This window comes from Seriola dumerili, unplaced genomic scaffold (assembly GCF_002260705.1).
Source record: "Seriola dumerili isolate Sdu_G_001 unplaced genomic scaffold, Sdu_1.0 BDQW01000002.1, whole genome shotgun sequence".
Lineage (NCBI taxonomy): Eukaryota > Metazoa > Chordata > Actinopteri > Carangiformes > Carangidae > Seriola > Seriola dumerili.
Window position 1 is genome coordinate 8,960,839 of NW_019174257.1, and position 18,725 is coordinate 8,979,563.

Genomic DNA, 18,725 nt, shown 5'->3' on the forward strand with positions numbered 1-18,725 from the left:
ATAGGAATGAATCCTGTACATTACCACAGGTAATGACAGGCATCCCAGTGGATGCACTTGAGAGGCCTTGTGTTCAGAGGGCATGACTCACACAGAAGCAACAAACCAAATATTGTATAGTTTATTTTATATTGGATTAGAGGGTGCTTAGATTAAGACGTGTCTCTACAGTGCACTGTAGCGTTATGAGTCAGCATGGGAGGAAACACTTGCACAAACTCATTCACAAAGCAGACTCACTGGGTCTTTGCTAAATAGCCACTGTTTACTATTTTCCTTTCATGCTCACACTCTCTCTGTTCTTCCTAACTCTTCCACATTTCATGTACCACTCAGCTGTTTTCATCTGTTCTCTGCTAAACTTAAACTGTCTTCACTTCAGTTTCACCTTTGACCTCCCACTCTGTTTTATCATTGTTTCATTTTTTTAAACTATTCTCGCTTTTCCCCTCTTTCTCCAACCAGATTGACCTGAGGGAGTCTCGTCCTGTGCGCCACTATAAGAACTTCCAAATTGAAGTGGCTTCTGATGGGTACCGTCTGTACGGCACTGATACATTGCGGCCCACTCTCAGGGAGCTGCTGGAGCACCTGGAGGGCCAGAGTCTTCGCACCGACAACCTCCAGTTCCAGCTGGTCCGCTGCTGCCCCCCACAGCCTAGAGGTAATCTTAATGCAGAAAAGTGATCTACTCAAAGGCACATGCAATAATGTCCAATACTCAAATGAACAGACACACACAGTACCTCAGATTTTCTGAGCACAGACCATCATTCTGAGTTGAGCCATGCATTTAAAGGGCTTTAAGTAATTAAAGACAAAAGGGCTGACTGACAGCACAACTGTTGTATTTCTCTAAAACATACCATATGCGTTCCCGCTCAGTTTGTTTCTTTCTATTCAGATTGAAAAATGAAAAAACACTCAAGTAATTTGCAGTCCATATATTACAAGATACTGCAGAGCAACAGCAATAATGGAGTTTAGAGAAGATAAAGCTAATCAATATAATAAATCGGAAATGAGTATATCTGGTGGCCGTTTCTAACATTTTCAGTTATTTATTACTTGTTTGACTCGGAGCTTTTGTGCTGTGTTATATTAGCTAGCCAGAGCCAACAGTTGTTATCAACACAGGGTATGCAGTAAAATAAAAGATTTGGAAATGAAAGGGTGAGCGCCACACACAAACTTATTTCAAGAATTTTTTACTGGTTTACAGCAAGTTGCGTCATTAGTAAATAGTAAAAATGTCCATATGAAAGCTGACATGACAGTGATAAATGCCACAGCAGGCTGAAAATTCTGCTTGGCATCTAGTAGTCTCTGCACCCTCTGTCTGTGCAGTACAACACTTCACTTTGCACTCCTTTGTGCAGAGCTACATCACAGCTGGGTGTGGTAACAAGTACAACAGACCACACCTAACAGTGATGTTGGGTGGGGTCAGAAGTGCAATAGATTTGAACCTTTCAACCTGTAGAGGTCTGTGAGACAAAGCTTTGCCTCCATACAAAATTTTGAGTGGAGTGTAAGTCTGTGCACTTGTATCCCCCACTAGCTGAGGGTAACTGAACCAGTGCTGGCAGGAACAATAAGTGTGTGTCTGTGTGTCTGTGTGAAATGGTGTCACGGAGGAAGAGAGTTGTAAATGTGGGTTTCCGGAGCCAAACTAGCACTCTTGTGTTTACTTCACTTAGGGAAAGGTGGAGTCATGTATGCATGCACGAATGGATGTGTTGAGCTGTTTATGTTTGTCTCGGGTTGTGTGGTGTTGATTATTATATGCACAGTTGTTTTGGTTTAGAGTTTGGCTTATATCTGCTTTAGAGAAAGATAATAGTGCTGTGTTATTGTTCCTGTTCAAATATTTATGATGCTATGCAATATCCATGCTCCCACAATAGCAAATAATACTTGGTATGCCTACATCCCCAAATAAGATAGAAACAGTTTGCTTTTACTTATTGTTCTTTTGATCCGGTGCATGGTTTTGATCTCTTGAAAACATTGTAAAATAAATATATAATGGCAGATGGATGAAAGACGGACTGCATGGTTTGAGAGTGGACTGGAATTTGTACATGTTTTTCTAGAATTTGGGTTTTTGACATAAGCAAGGTTTGAATGTTGGCAAGTCTTAAACTCAGACTAAATGATAAAGGTTTGATTTAATTAGGTCAAATTGTTAAGGATTGTGTGCAGTGTGATATGTAATATTGGATGGTAGCTGTGGTTGCATGTTATGTTTGGCTTTTGCATAAAAACACAGATTTCATGTCACGGAACATTGCTCTATAACAATCTTTAACGGTGAATGTAGGGTGAAGCTGATTGAGTGCAGATACTCTTTTTTTTTTTTTTTTTTTTTTTTTTTTTTTTTCTCTGTCTCCCTGAAACCACAGCGTGCTGGTTTTGTCACAACATTAGACACCCACAGACACACAGGCACAGACCCACATGCACATATAGTATGGTAACAGGCACAGTCCCATTTTAAGTTTGTCCTCCCACACATTGCTCTGTATATACAAAAAATAAACTGAATCAGTCTGGTAACCTAACCTGAATAGCTGTTCACATCATTGCCACATTGACGTAATTGTTGAGTGCTTGTTTTACCACATGTAAGCACGGTTTTGCTTTCATGCTGAACACCAGTGCATATATGAAGTCCCATACATTTGTGGCATTGTTGGGTGCTGCGAAACACGCTTCAACCCAAATTTACCTTACTACAAACAACATTTATTATCATTATAGCTTTTATTGTTCTCAGAGTTCATTGTTGTGGTGTGAATGCACTGCAGACTTTTCAAATCAATCGAAACATTACCTTAACAACAATACAAGCTGGTGTGACATTCTCTGTGAGGGATTACCTAACACAATCACCAAGTCTCTGCAGGTTGATTAAACAGAAGAATCTAAAACACTAATTACTTTTAACAATGGTCAGCAGTTATGTAAATATACACCTGTAGCATATACAACTTCATACTCTGCTCAAAAAAAATTAAGGGAACATTTAAATCAAACATCGGATCTTGATGAACAAATTATTCAGGTTGAAAATCTTTACTGATGTACATTGTATAATTTATTGAGAACAAATTGACGTAACCACGGTCGATGGAAACCAAAATCATCAACCCATTGAGGGCTGGATTCACAATCACACCGAAAGTCAAAGTGAAAAATTGAAATCACAGGCTGATCCAACTTGTGTGAATTTCATTATGGTAACTCATAATGTGACATAGTGTGTGAGGCCTCCGTGTGCCCGATGCACTCCGAACAACGTCTGAGCATGCTCCTGATGAGTTGGCGGATGGTGTCCTGGGGGATCTCCTCCCAGACCTGGATGAGGGCATCAGTGAGCTCCTGGACAGTCTGTGGCAGTACTTGGCAGCGTTGGATGCACCGATACATAACATCCTATAGGTGCTCAATTGGATTTAGGTCAGGGGAACGTGAGAGCCAGTCAATGGCATCAATGCCTTCGTCATCCAGGAACTGCCTACACACTCTGGCCACATGAGGCTGTGCATTGTCCTGTACCAGGAGGAACCCAGGGCCTACTGCACCAGTGTAAGGTCTGACAATCGCTCTGAGGATTTCATCCCGGTACCTAACAGCAGTCAGGGTACTGTTGGCTATGACATAGAGGTCTGAGCGGCCCTCCAAGGATATGCCTCCCCGGACCATCACTGACCCACCATCCTTGTCACTGCTGGTAGCCTCATGTTACCAGTACTGACAAGGACACTAGCAAAACACAAAACTAGAGAAGAATCAGTCAGGAAGGATAGGAGAGAGCAAAACCACATGCAAAACCATACCCTTTTTAGGGGTTGTCTTGCTTTTGCCTCTCCATTGCATCTCTTATCATTATTATTTGCACCAAAGCAGGTGAAATTGATTCACAATCACTTGTGCTTGTAAATGGACAGATTGATATCCCTGAAGTTTAGCTGACTTGGTGTTATACTGTGATGATTAAGTGTTCCCTTAATTTTTTGAGCAGTGTATAAAGATCCCAGTATGATGCTCTTTTAAAAGTGACTGTGCTTGTGTTTGTGCTGCAGAGGTTTCTAACCTGCTGGTGGTCACTAAAGAAAGAGCACAGGCCCCTCAGACACCCATAGAGGAGAGTCAGCTCAGCTTCCATCGCATTCTCAAGGAGGAGATTGAACAGGTACGCCTTCTCAACTTCATGTCTGTCTCACATGTTGCAACAGCAATGCAGTTCTTATAATGACGTTACAGGATGTAAATACATGTCAAAATGTAAGATGTAAAATTCTCAAAATAAATAATGAAAAAGTAAGTCCATATAATATATTAAAAAGTTTTAAATGATTGCCAATGCATTTTTAACATTGCAGTTTAAGCTTCCAGTGTGCTGCATGTTTTGTATATATAAATGAGGGTGACAAAATATTGAACAAATATGAAACAATTTGAATAAATGTAGCCTTTTCCAAGAGTACCACAAAGTAAAGTCCCAATATATACAAGTTATACAAGTATACAAGTTGAGTTATATTTAAACTCAGTTGTTAGCTTATTTGAAACACTAAGCTGAAACGACTGCTGTGTAATGCAGTCCTGCAATAGATCTTCCTTCATGAATGTTATCATTAAACAGCCGTTGATTCACCTGTATGATGATTTTGGAGGTCGTAGTTTGTGGCGCTGTTGAACTGTATTGAGTTAACATCTGTTTAATACAGTTTCAACAAAGACTGAACATGATAAGCTTCATAAAGGAAGATTTATTGCAGGACTGGTTTATTAGTTTGCATATTTGCACATCTACATCACATATCTGAATTTATTTCTGTCTGCCTATAAGTACTTGTCTTTTCATTTTAAGCATGCACAAGCAGATATGGCTTACAAGGAATAAACAAACTTTAACTATGGGTTCCTCTAGACAGAAAATGTATTTAACAATAGTTTCAGAATCTTCATAACTGTGGAATTTGTTAAAAGTTTGTAATTTGGCTGCAGAAACCCTGTTCTTATAGTAGCCATAGTTTGGATTCTGGATGTAGGTATTTTACACAACACTCTGCTTTCTGTGCTCCCTGCTGTGTGAACCAGGAGGAGCACCTTGGCCTGGGCACAAGAACCAACATTTACTCAGGCACACTGAGGGTGAAAAGTGAGGAGGACGAGGATGCAGGTTACTCATCCTTCCAGGAATTCAAGGTGGTCCTGAAGGTGCTGGGTTCTGGACACAGGGACATCTCCTTGGTGAGACACACTCACAGATACAGTTCATCCTTACACACCTGATCTAATGAGGACTTTGAGTACATCCATTCTGTACCCTCTAACCATAGTTAACACTGACATTATCAACGAGCCTCTTCAAAATCTTAAATTCTAACAGTGTTTGAAATGTGCCATGTCTGGAGTCATCTTTGTGTTTGTGTTGACAGGCCTTCTTCGAAACAGCCAGCATGATGCGACAAGTGTCCCACAAACACATAGTGCTGCTGTATGGAGTATGTGTCCGCCACCTGGAGAGTAAGTGGAAATTACAGGCAGAGTATAGGCACATGAGTGTATGTGAATGTGGTGCCGTGTCTTAACCTTTTTTTGTGTCACAAGATATCATGGTGGAGGAGTTTGTCCAACTCGGACCACTGGACCTGTTTATGAGGAGACAACAGAGTCAACTCAGCACACCATGGAAGTTCCAGGTGGCCAAGCAGTTGGCCTCAGCTCTAAGCTACTTGGTAAGCGAGGAAAGCACAAATACACACAAACAAATTATAGGGATTTAACCGAGGAAGTGTAGTTTACAGTGATGGCATTACCTGCACAATGTTCAACATAATCTGAAAATATGCCCTCATGATTATGCACTAATACATTTGTTTTATTATATGTGTTTGTCTCTGTGTTTGTAGGAGGACAAAAAGCTGGTCCATGGATTTGTGTGTGCTAAGAACATCCTGCTTGCCAGAGACGGACTGGGCACCGATGAAGGAGGACCTTTCATCAAGCTCAGCGACCCAGGAATACCAATCACAGTACTGACCAGAGAGGGTGAGAAACAAAACACACACACACACACACACACACACACACACACACACACACACACACACACACACACACACACACACACACACCCTGTTTCACTGTTACTAAAAGTGAAACCTAAGTGACTGTAAAATAGCTGCCCATGGAAAATTTCCCAATAGCTTCCATTTTCTTAATGAATCAGTTGTAAATGAAAGTAAAACTAAAAGGAGAACACATGCAGTATATGTGATAAAGTTAAACTCAAATAATTTGGACAATTGATTGGTTAGTTGATTCAAATAAATTCTGAGAGCTAACTAAAAGTCCAAAGATACAAAATTGGCTGTAAGGTCAATTAAAACTAATTTACAACTTCATTAAATATTTGAAACTATTTTGGCCATGCCACACACTGTGTGGAAAACACTACCGTTGAGACTTGATCACATGAGTCTGATGACTAGCCACAACAAAGTAATGTCAAAATATGCTTCATGCTTTTACCTGTATGAACTAATAATATGCGTGTTGTAACTTCCTTTATGCACTTCTCAGAGATACTGAGTCTGGCTGTCTGTCATCGTGGCAAAATGTGATCATGGAGACATCTAATGTTGTGGAAATTACCACAAAGGCTGTTCTGAATACTTAGGTGTTTATATGTCTCTGTTTGTGGACAAATGTCACAGCGATAGCGTCACAACTGTATGAGAAAGACTAAACTTTAAAGGTGTTTAGTTGACATCAAAATTATGGCCAAGTTCGAACATGACTGTGATGGACTGCAGAATGCAGAATGCAGAAAAACTCAATAAAAAATAAAATAGAAGGAAAAGAACATTTTGGATCAAGCAAATAGTGATAGGAATGATATTTGTCACAAAATCAATTATATTTCCCTCTCAGTCTGTAATTTGGTTTGTAAAAACTAGATCTAAGTTCAGGGAAGACAACACAACAAGGACATTTCTCAGATTGCACAGTTCCCCTCAAATGGCCGCTTCATGTTTCTGTTTGCCTATTAGAGCCAGAAGTTGTGTGATATAACACAGTGTGGTTGCATCAGCAAACCACAGGACGGACTGGAAATGTTTCTGTGCAAATGTCCATTGCTGCACACTCTTGGGAATATGCCTCTCTCGCTCTCGGTTCCCAGAACTCTTCTTCTGTCTTCTTCACATTGCCTATCAACCGGTCTTCCAGTTACACATCGATGGCCTCATACATAGATTTGATTGAACACATAGTGGATAAAGTGCTCAGAAACCCACTGGGAACACTCCCTTTCTTCCCAGCAATCTCTGATTGCTTTCCTCAAACCCTCCAATCTATGCATCACTTCATCACTTTCTTTCTTTTGGCTCTTTCTGTTGTCCTTCTTTCTTCCCCTTACACCCACTTATCTCTTTTCCCACTCCCATTCCAGTCTCCATTCAGCCCCTTAACTGCTTCTCTCCCTCTTTACTCTTCATCCTGTTTCCCTCCAGTCATTCATTCTGTGTTCCAGTCAGAGGTGCATGCACTTGGTAACACACACCCCTCATCTGATGTTATGGATTTCTGGAGCCAAAAAGCCAACCGTGGAGATTCGCCTTTTCTTCCAGTCAGTGATATATTTCAGTCAGCCGATGCCAATGCCTTTTAGATGCAGTGGAGGCAGCTCAACATTTTAAGCCAAATACCCTCCCAGTCGCCCTGTCAGAGCTGCACAGTATGTTACTGTTGGTGTTTGGATTATGGTTACTCCCAAACAGTGCTTTGACATAAGTGTTTAGCATGGAGATTTTGTCTGCTTGTGGTCAAAGTGATCATATGGATCATATTTTCCCACTTAAAAAATTAGCACTACTACTACTACTAAAACCTGTAATTACGGTTTTTGGGCATCAGAAACAAGTTATGCAAAGGACTCTGACATATCTTTTAAGCTAATATGGCACATTTGTTAGCAAACTTTCGCTTGTTTACACATTCAGCAGAGACGGGATCTCTCTCTTGTAATATTTAATCACTGTTGTATATGTAGACTTGTCACAATATTACATTACAAGCTTAAGTATGTAGAAAGAGAATAACGATCTTCAGAAAATAAAGTGTAACCATGTATGAAGAATATATATATGTATGTATGAGAAGACACAAATCACCATTTGTGTGTAAGAAGTACTTATTTTCTTTGCTTGTTCGAAAGGTTAAGATATTATTTCCTATGATTACACTGTGAGGGGCATGATTTGTCTTTGAGGAGATCATCACTCATCTTCACACTGGTGCTGTCAAACCATCACAATTCAGAACACCTTAAAAAAAAATTTGCCCTAATTATTTGAGCCAGTGTATCTCCTTCAGCTCACTAAGCCAAATAGTTTTGAGTAGACGCCACAGGACTTTAACAAATCTGTGTTTAATTGTTTCACTGTTGCTAAATTCTGACTTTGTTGGCCTCTCCAGAGTGTGTGCATCGTATCCCATGGATCTCTCCGGAGTGTGTGAAGAGCTCGTCTGCCCTGAGTATTGCAGCCGACAAGTGGGGCTTTGGTACCACCCTGTGGGAGATCTGCTATGATGGAGAGGTCCCCCTCAAAGAGAAAAAACTCACAGAGGTATGAGACACACACACACACACACACACACACACACACACAACACACACACACATGTATTGATTATGATATATATGTATATAGTATATAAGTATATTATATATATACTACTATATATATATAGATATATATATATATATAATCATTCATACATCATGCCCTCAAAGTTGATGGCTATCCCAAATATTCCTTGTCTCTTTTTAATGACTTGTCCACTAACACAAATCAATAATCACATTGTCATGTCTCTGTGCTGAGCAGAAGGAGAGGTTTTATGAAAGAGAGTGCCAACTGGCCACTCCAGACTGCAGAGAGCTGGCTGAACTGATGACCCACTGCATGAACTACGACCCCAAGAAGAGACCTTTCTTCAGGGCTATCGTCAGAGACATTGATGTGCTAGAGGAAAAAAGTATGTGTTAGGAGAATTTTATTTATATTTTTATATATATTATGTATGTATACTATATATATATATATATATATATAGTATACATACATAATTGTGTATAATTGGGTTGGTGTACATGTGAAGTAAACCATAGACAGCAATTGTTTCTGGATTTGTTATTTCCCTTGTGTCAAGCTTTCCTGCTTCAACAGCATGCAGAAATGTAAGCCATTAAGATACAATTGAACAGTCCAGGAATGCACACTGCAGAACAGGATAAAAGCAGGTACAGGTTCAGAAATTCAAGGCGGTTGTTTTCAGTTGGAATACAACCTGAATGTTTTGCATGTTTTGTATCTCACCTAGCAGCACCAGCAGCACCAGCAGCAGCAGCAGCAGCAGCAGCAGCAGCTCATAAACAGTGCAAAGAGAGAGAGAGGGTTGTTTACTCGTGTTCATGAGGAAGTTCACTGGGTGCATTATCACTGATCTGCCCCTCAGCTGGGCCCCATGGCAACTTAATAGACTCTGTTCTTCCACCTGCTGGCCAGAATTGGATACTGCAGTCTTGCTAAAGCTAAAGCTAAAGCTTATTACCCCTTGATCTTCTTATTAAAATCCCAAGGCAGGTACAAAACCACCTTAACTAAAACCTGTATATTACAAGTATCACTCAATAAGGTTAAATAAACTACTTTATAATCATTGATGATGGTGATACAGAATGAGATTTGCTTGAATAACTAATGTCACAGTAAAAGTAACCATTTGTGTCGAAACCAGAGCAAGTGAACAGTTACATAACCAAATTCTGGTGGAAACTTTGACACTGTCAACCACAATAGACTTCCTATGATGCAAGCGAGCTGATGCTGAAGAAAGGACACAGCAGGTTTATGTATTTGTTTTCTTTTTTTCATTTCTCAGATCCATCTATCAAACCCCAACCTACACCAGAGGTGGACCCGACTGTGTTTGAAAAGAGATTCCTGAGGAAGATCAGAGACCTGGGAGAGGTAAGCTGTTCCTCCCGTGCTTCTTTGTTTATCTCTGCACAGCAGATCTTATCATTGATAAGAATGATCAAATAAGCAAACAAAACAACTTGGCCATTTAGTTAAGATACATTGGTAAGTGTTTTACATTAAATCTAATTTAATGTGCAACAGAATGCACTAAACAATTTTAGCGCATTCTGTACTGTGAGAACTAGAAGAATGCCCCAAGGAGTATTAGCATTCTTGCGGTGATGCATGTCCTAAAATGAGCTCTGGGGATTAAAGAAAATACAGTGGACAGAACAAAGAGCATTTGCAGACCTGAAAGTATTTACACAGCGATGAGAGACGATTCTCGCCGCATGTAGAGCAGAACTAATACATGATCGTCCAAATAACTTAAATTTCTCATGTTCCTTGTGCAGGGCCACTTTGGTAAGGTAGAGCTGTGTCGATATGATCCGAGGGGAGATAGAACTGGCGAGCCGGTGGCAGTGAAGTCACTGAAGCCTGAGAACCGGGAGGAGCAGAGCAACAACCTCTCAAGCGAGATCAACATCCTGAAGGCACTCTACCATGAAAACATTGTCAAATACAAGGGCATTTGCCAAGAGGAAGGTAAGATCGACAGAGTGTACACACACAGAGATGCACATAAACACTGACCAACAGACAAGTAGAAGCCCACGTGTGTTGTTGGATCTGCACTGTTGTCACTAAAATGTCTTCCTGAGATGTCACATCTGGTTGCTGCCTTCTCATGGGCTTTGGTGCTGAGTCATTCAAAATAAAAGCATGGTAAATACATTTCAGAGTTAGAAAGCTGAGTAAAACGTTTGGTCATATTGGTGATGTAAATTTCAAATGTTTCTTTTAGAGCAGCTGAGAGAGGAGCAAGCCTTTAAGGATAGATGTCACCACACACACACACACACACACACACACACACAAACACACACTCTCTTTCTCTCTCTCTCTCTCTCTCTCTCTCTCTCACACACATTCTCTCTCTATATTAAAGCATTATGTCTGCTCATGAATTACTGTATGTTTATAGGTGGTCAGGCCATTAAGCTGATTATGGAGTATCTTCCACTGGGCAGTTTGAAGGAGTATCTACCCCGAAACAAAAGCAAGACCAACCTCAGCACCCTGCTCAGCTACTCTGTCCAGATATGCAAGGTAACACAGTTTGTTTTCAGAGCTGTTTCCTCAGACCTGTTGACATTTAACTCACAGTGAAACACCAGCTGTCAGTCTTTAATGTTTAACACCTTACTCCTGTGTAGTTACTGTCAATAATAAGCCACGCTCTAACTTTTTTTTTTTTTTTTATGTTCTAACACTTCCTGTGTAGATACTGGTGGTGAGCTGCATTCCAAAACAGTAGTCATGTGATTGTCACATGATTTGATAAAGTTGAACAGGAACCTTCAAACGGTTACTGGCCAAAAACATCTCAGAAAAGAAATGTTGTGGAGGTGTTGTTGACGTAAAAGTTTTTATTGTTGCAGCAAATACGATGGAGATATCAGTGAAACAGTGTGAATTGTTTTAATTAAAAGACGCTGCATCAGGTTTGAATCTGCAAGTTACTGGCTGCTCCTCTCCCACCAGACTTCAGTCGCTCAATCAAAACAACACAAAGCCAAGAGGCTGCATTTCAGTCACTCTGAACTCGTGGATAATGACCCTGTGTATTTTTATTTATTTTTTCTCAGGGAATGGAATATTTGGGATCTCAAAATTACATCCACCGAGACCTGGCTGCCAGAAATGTACTGGTGGAGAACGAGACGACGGTGAAGATCGGAGACTTCGGCCTCACCAAGAGCATCAAGGACAATGATGGATATTACACTGTCAAGGACGACCACGACAGCCCCGTTTTCTGGTGAGTCAAGGGCAGGGACGTTAGAAACTCACTGTAGATTTTAACCTCTCAGACCTGACCATGATAGCTGAGATCCTATTGTTAAAAGAAAGACTTGGTAAAAGGAAGGAGGGAATAGAAAAGGGAGGGAGACATTAAATGAAAATGAATTAACTGCAGACAGATAGTATTTGAATTGAAGAGAGAATTACTTTGTAAAATATGGAAAAATGATGATCCATTCAGGAGCAAATTAAAAGTCGAATATTGAATTGACTCTGGTGTCAGGTGACATATAGCAAAGGAAATTAATATAAAGAACTTGGTAGCACTGAAATGAATTGAAGGAATTGGGTAATGACCAGAGAAACAGTGGTGTAGTGTTAAGCACCAGGCACTGGGTTTGTATAATCTGAGCTGGAATAATCACAAGAGATTCTATTTAAATTAAATTACAATATAGTGTGATTATTTAGAATAAACTCTAACCTTGGTTCACTGACCTCTGAGAGAGTCTAGCATGTTTCTGGTTTCCCAAAAGTATTTTGGTGTTTTTTAGAAAATATGCATCAAGTAAAATTCAACACAGTCTGTCCATTTGTCATTAAGGACACCTGTATGATTTCATTAGTAGTAGTTTCTTGAATCAAACATCCATAAATTTTTTGCAGGTATAGGGTAACGACAAATAATTTCTTCATTCATTCTTTATTCTCCATGGACAACTTTTCAACCACAAAAGCTCTTCCCCTTAATATTTCTAATATGTTTTTTATAGTATAGTGGAGTATTTGGCAGCTAAAGAGCCAGGAGTTGGTAGAGACAAAAAACAGAGCTAAAAGGAGGATGAGTGTTGGAGTTTAGTTCACCAGGTGGTGAGAAACACGACTCCAAATAAATGATGTTTTGTAGCTGCTTAATATGAAAATTAGGAAGTCTGCTAAGAAGTTTTGCCATATTAATTTAAAAGTTGATATTTAAGTATGTCAGTTTTGTGTTAGCCCAAAACATCAATTATTGGTGGTTTAAGCAAATATATTTTTCACAACAGTAAAAGTTCCCTTAGCGGAATGAAATGTGAGAGAGGGCATCGGAAATTTGTTGTTGTCTTTTCTCTCAGTATTGCAGATCATAGTATGTCTGAAGATGTGTGTGATTATACTATATGAAAATGCATTATAGCTGAATATTTAAGTAATACTATACTGTATGTGATAGAAAAACAGGGAAAGTTTGTATGTTAAATTGAACAAGAGTTCATGCTCTTACACTTGATGTTTTTCAGGTATGCTCCAGAGTGTCTGACCCAGTGTAAGTTCTACCTTGCCTCAGACGTCTGGTCCTTCGGGGTGACGATGTACGAGCTCATCACCTACTGTGACTCCACCAAGAGCCCAATGACGGTCAGTGTGCAGCACTCTGCTGATTTCTGGATGATGATTACACATTAAAAATACATATAACACATACTGAACCAGTCTCGCAGAAAGAGAGAAATGAATCACAGCATTACACACAGTCATTTATTTGTGGCAGATGGTGTTGGTCTTTGGCCAGGAGCTGTGTCCAAACTGTGCCGATAAATAAGAGCTTAGTTTATCATGAGGTTCTTTCATTTACAGTACATCAGGCTTTTAACTGCCACTGTCATCCTGACTGACCTGTGACTAGTACTGGAGGGCAGGTACTAACAAAGAAATGCACAGGTCAAGTGAATGTTACAGGCTAAATCGATGAAATAGGAAAAGCTATTACATCTGGATCACAAAGACTGTGTTGTATAGCTCTGTACTCATTGCAGTCTATTTTCATGTTTCATATATCAATAAAAATAGAGCCCGTATTGAATATGTTGTTTCCTCTCTAACTCTCCTTGTCCTCACCCACACAGCTCTTCCTCAGTATGATTGGTCGAACTCACGGTCAGATGACCATCATCCGACTGGTGAAGGTGTTGCAGGAAGGGAGGAGGTTGCCACGTCCAGAGAGCTGTCCTGAGCCTGTAAGACACTGTCTTCTCGTAACAAACATTAACTCAGTAACACACATTAATGACGAGGACACAAGTATTTTTTTTTTAGATGTCTTCTGAAGAATTGTCTTTATTTACAGAAGGAAAGGAAAGCAATACCAGCAATAGTCAAAATGTCTGGCCTCCACAGAGACTCGAAGCGTCTCATGTACAGTAGTGGAAACATAAGAACTTCAGAAAACAACTTCACATATTACAAAAAAAAATTTTTATGCTTGGATGAGTTGGTAAAAAAAACAACAAAAAAAGCCAAAATGCAGTGAAAAATGAATTTGAATAAATCTTGATGTACATGAAGCATGTGATTTAAATGTCAAATGCTTAAATGTTTATTTCATGTTCCTCACGTTTTACATGAAATAAACATAATTACCATAATATTATATCAGGTTTTCTGCATTGTCTTTCACTGTTTGAGGTTTGACAGGCGCCGTTATGCCATATTATTCCTTTCTCGTGATTGTCAGCTTTTGTCTCAGACGCCTGATAACCGCGGTGTAAAGGAGCCTGAAATCAGTCAAATGTGACAGTTTAAAAGTTAACAAATCCCAGGATAACCTGTCATCTTAAAGAACAGAATATGTTCAGTGGTAGGAGAGGTAAACCTGGACCAGTGATCCTTTAGTTTTGGGTTTGCTCGATGACCGTGCTTTTGAAAGGTGGTCAGTCACGACACAGTCAAATATTAGGTGCTGGAAACAGACTTTGAATTGTATTAGTGACAGAAGATGCTGCTCCCAGACTTTTTTTTCTTGGTGTGTGCGTGTCTGAGCAATGAGAACAGTGGGAGTTTCCACATCATGACATTTGACTTACCTATTTAGACTTCTAGAGGCTACTTTGTTTTAATTTCGGCCTTTGAATTTAATCATTTTAAATACGAGAATGTATCCATACATGTAATTAATTCTTAGTTTACTCACGTCTAAGCCTAACCTGACCTGTAAAAAGCCTGTTAGAAACTTGGTTTTCTGTACCAATGGCCAATCTCCAGGAAAAATCCAGCTGGTGAAATCCAGTTTCAGGGAAACCAGGTTTCTCATTTACACGACATTTAAGAAATCATCTTAGTGGAGAAAGCTGAGTGTGACACAGTTACTTAAGTTACCCTACAACATGGAGCAGCTAGATTCTTAAAGTTCGTAAAATACTTTAAAATTTTTCATCCTGATAATCTCTGTCACCGGTGATGCTGGCAATCTCCTGGTGGGCTTAAACTACAGGAGGACATTTATCTTGTGGACTTGAAGCATATTTAAAATAAGGATGTTGACACCTATATTGACCTTAATTAGCAGATCAGGTATCAGCCAAACCTGACTGTTCATTCTTCAGTTAAATGTCATGTTGCTGAATTTTTTTGACACATTAATTGCTGGCTTCATGTTACCTCTAATAAAATAGTCCATGGAGTTGAGACAGATTTTAAATTTGGGCGAAAAAAAGAGTGAACCGTTATCAGCACATCGCAAAACACGTTACATTTGCAGCTTATTTCTTGGTTTGTCTTTACATTTCTTACCACCTGTGATCTAACATAGTGTGTGTTTGACAGGTGTACGACCTGATGCGCAAGTGCTGGGAGCAGATGCCTGACAGGAGAATCACCTTTAAGCGCCTGATCGAGGAGCTGACCAACATGCAGCAGCAGCTCCAACCACAAAACAACTTTCAATAAACCTCCAGCTGTTTGAGGTTCTGGGAGCGTAGTCGACTTTTGCATGCGGACTTGGGAACAGATGCAAACGGCAAAACTGGCCCCAGATCAGCATCTGCTTATGCTGCTTCATTTTTACTGCGAGACAGTCCTGAAGTGTCAGAGCTTCAGACAGTCACGCCTCATCACATATAACCCTTACAAAACCCACATAAAGACTTAAATCCTAATCAACTACCATTTTAGCCTTCCATATATTTTTATATTTTTATTTGCTGGGCTAATATTTTCAGTTATTGTTATATTTCCTTTCTGTATGAATATTGGTTATGAAATGAGTAAATCCTGTTAAACCTTGTAGCCTTAGCCCATGCTAAGTGTGACCTTATATCTACCCAAAGGACTTCCGAGGGTATCTAACACATGTAACTGTCTGCATTGTGAGAAGTGTCAAACTCATGTGGACTCGTCCCTCATATATAGTGTATAATGAGCCTTATAATAGTGCGGACTCGAGGCTGGACAGATGGAAACCGAGCAGAGAGAGAAACCGGTTTAATGCTCACAGCTGTGCGACGGTCGTCTTTGTGACAGACGCTGAGTGGATCACTTGATAAAACCTGTTGAGAAGTGCTTGAATGGACAGAACACAGACATTAACAGATACTAAAGATGTGGTTTCCAGCATTTTTGTGTCACTGCTGTTTGGTTCGTGGACTCCTGGGGGAGAGAAGGGAAAAAAAAAAAAAAAAAATCACCTTATTTGTATCTGTTTTAGTTTCTGGAGCCGCGGGGTGATCTGTGATGCATGTTTAGATTCTCTGCTCAGGATGTGCAGACACAGTCACCTAGAACTGCCATTAAATTAGAGCCAGCAGTCGGTCAGCGGTGTCCTTTTCGCTGCTTTGTCGTCATCATTATACAGTTAAAACAATTAGTCGATCAACTGAAAATTAATCAGAAACCTTTTTGATAACCAGTTATTCTTTATTCATTGATTCAATTTTGTTTACCTGTGTCTTGTCTTTGTAACATTAGTTGGGATTTTATTGGTTTGACAAAAGCAGCAATTTGACAAAATTATTTTGACTTTCAGGACGTTTTTAACCCTTTTTCAGACATTTAATTGACAATATTGAGAAAATATTCCACACATTAATCTTTACTTGCAGCCTAGATTGTTTAAATGTGTAATAATCACTGTCTGACTGATAGTGACGAACCTGACGAGTATTTCTTTCTTTGTGAAGAAGCAGTTTGAGGTTATGACTGTCTATTAATGCTTGATACTCTCCTCCTCCTCCACAAATCACCAGAGTTGGATTAGATTTTGCAGAAAGAGTGAAAAAGTTCTGTTTTGTTCTCTCTGTAAAATCTTCAGATGTAGGAGGTCAAATGTTCGGAAGGAGTTCAGTTTATATTTTGAAAGAAATGCTGCTGTATAACTATAGTCCACACCAGTGGCGACGCCCCTGAACATGTTGACGTTCCGTCCCATGAGCAGTCAGTCATTACCATGGGGACTCAGTGCTCGTGGATGGGACCACACCCATCTTTGAACTCAGCATTCGTTTCAAATAAGTTTGATGACTATCGTACACAGTTGTGATAAAATCTGTCCACAGACATACAAGCACCTGGCAAATGCTCATGGCTGCCTCTGTGGTGTCACCAGGCCACAGTTTGCCATGATATCTCTCTCACACACTCACTCACAAACACACACACACACAGAGAAAACAAAACCAGCCACACTGATAATCCTGCCTGAATCTTCAAAAGTGAAGAAAAAAAGCATGTGTGCTTCAGGGGTGAGAGATTAAGATAAGTACCTGTGACAGACACTTGAGGGCAGTATAATTTCACTTTTCTTCTCCTTCTCCACACACAATATACTATACATTATATTCTAGAGAGCAAAGGATTGTATGTGGAAGAAGTTCAGAAGGTTTTTTGAAGTGAGAGATTAAGATTAGTCAGTGTGACTGATGGCATTGATGTTTCTAAAAATATTTTTTGTTGACAGTCAGTTATTTTTGCATTTTATTTGTAAAATTTTCTTTTTAATTCCCCCATATGCAAGGAAAGTGTATTTTATCTGTGTAAATGTGATACCGTTTGAGCAGAGGGTTTTTTCTGTTTTCAATTGGCTGCGTAGCTGTGAAGTCTCGCTTGGTCACGTATCACCACTTTAGAAATGGTCAGTTGAGTTTAACGCAGCCCTGCGGCTTTTACTGTGAATGTAGGCAGAAAAAAACAAAAGTACTGTCGAGGAGACAAAGTTGAGCTTCAGTCCACATTTTATTTAGGAATGTAAAAGACAATTCCTTCTGCTCAAAATAAGAGAAAAGAAATATATTTTTCAAAATATAAGACCAAAGTATGAATTATGGAAGGTAAAAGTATCCATAAATACACAATGAAAAAATAAATAAAATCAATGTTTGTTGTGTTCTGTGTGTCAGTCCAAATGCAGTATCATTATTATTATCATCATTATTTTTATTATCATTATTACTGAAAACAATTTGTTCTATATATTACAGTTCTAAGTAGGCATGCTAAAATTGCTCTAGAAATACCTTATTCACAGTAAAACAATATCAATGTCAGTGTGATATAAAATTTTGCAAAATCTACAGTATATTTCAGGTCAGAAGAAAATCCACATACTTGAAAAGGAAAAACTTTACAAAACAAGAAGCACAGCAAATCTAGATTTATCTACAGCCATTAAAGTGTCAGAAAATCAGATATACTTCAGTATTGCAAAGCTTTGTGATCAACACATACACACGCACACCATGAGTGATTCATCATTCAATATTGCAAAGTCCAGCCTCACCACTGATAAGTAGTTTTCATACTGGTCCAATGGCAGCACACTTAAGCTTAGAGGAGGCTCCGTTTACACAAGAACAGAAAAATCTGGATTTTAACCTGAAGTCATTCAGCCGTGTTTGTGTTAATCCTACAAACAAACAAAAAATCACAACCAAACTACACAAGACTCCAAATAAGATTTTCTGTTCTGGTTTAAATGAACACTCTAAAAAAAATGAAACTGACTTTCATGTGAGTATCATAGTTCTATTAACAACTAAAGACCAAAAGAAAAAACATAAACTG

The 18,725-nt window shown here is 39.3% G+C and overlaps 1 protein-coding gene across 1 annotated transcript in view; it reads left to right on the plus strand.

Moving 5' to 3' along the window:
* The window catches only part of jak1 (Janus kinase 1), a 39,094-nt gene extending 21,027 nt beyond the window's left edge, over window positions 1-18,067 (plus strand). The window contains exons 11-25 of the mRNA XM_022743111.1: window positions 466-664; window positions 4,089-4,198; window positions 5,110-5,262; window positions 5,451-5,538; window positions 5,623-5,750; window positions 5,925-6,063; window positions 8,494-8,645; window positions 8,907-9,057; window positions 9,964-10,052; window positions 10,460-10,652; window positions 11,092-11,216; window positions 11,756-11,928; window positions 13,193-13,310; window positions 13,799-13,909; window positions 15,495-18,067. Coding sequence (XP_022598832.1) covers window positions 466-664; window positions 4,089-4,198; window positions 5,110-5,262; window positions 5,451-5,538; window positions 5,623-5,750; window positions 5,925-6,063; window positions 8,494-8,645; window positions 8,907-9,057; window positions 9,964-10,052; window positions 10,460-10,652; window positions 11,092-11,216; window positions 11,756-11,928; window positions 13,193-13,310; window positions 13,799-13,909; window positions 15,495-15,617 — 2,052 coding nt within the window. The 3' untranslated portion in view covers window positions 15,618-18,067. The remainder of the gene's footprint in view (window positions 1-465; window positions 665-4,088; window positions 4,199-5,109; window positions 5,263-5,450; window positions 5,539-5,622; window positions 5,751-5,924; window positions 6,064-8,493; window positions 8,646-8,906; window positions 9,058-9,963; window positions 10,053-10,459; window positions 10,653-11,091; window positions 11,217-11,755; window positions 11,929-13,192; window positions 13,311-13,798; window positions 13,910-15,494) is intronic.
* The last annotated feature ends 658 nt before the right edge of the window (window positions 18,068-18,725 follow it).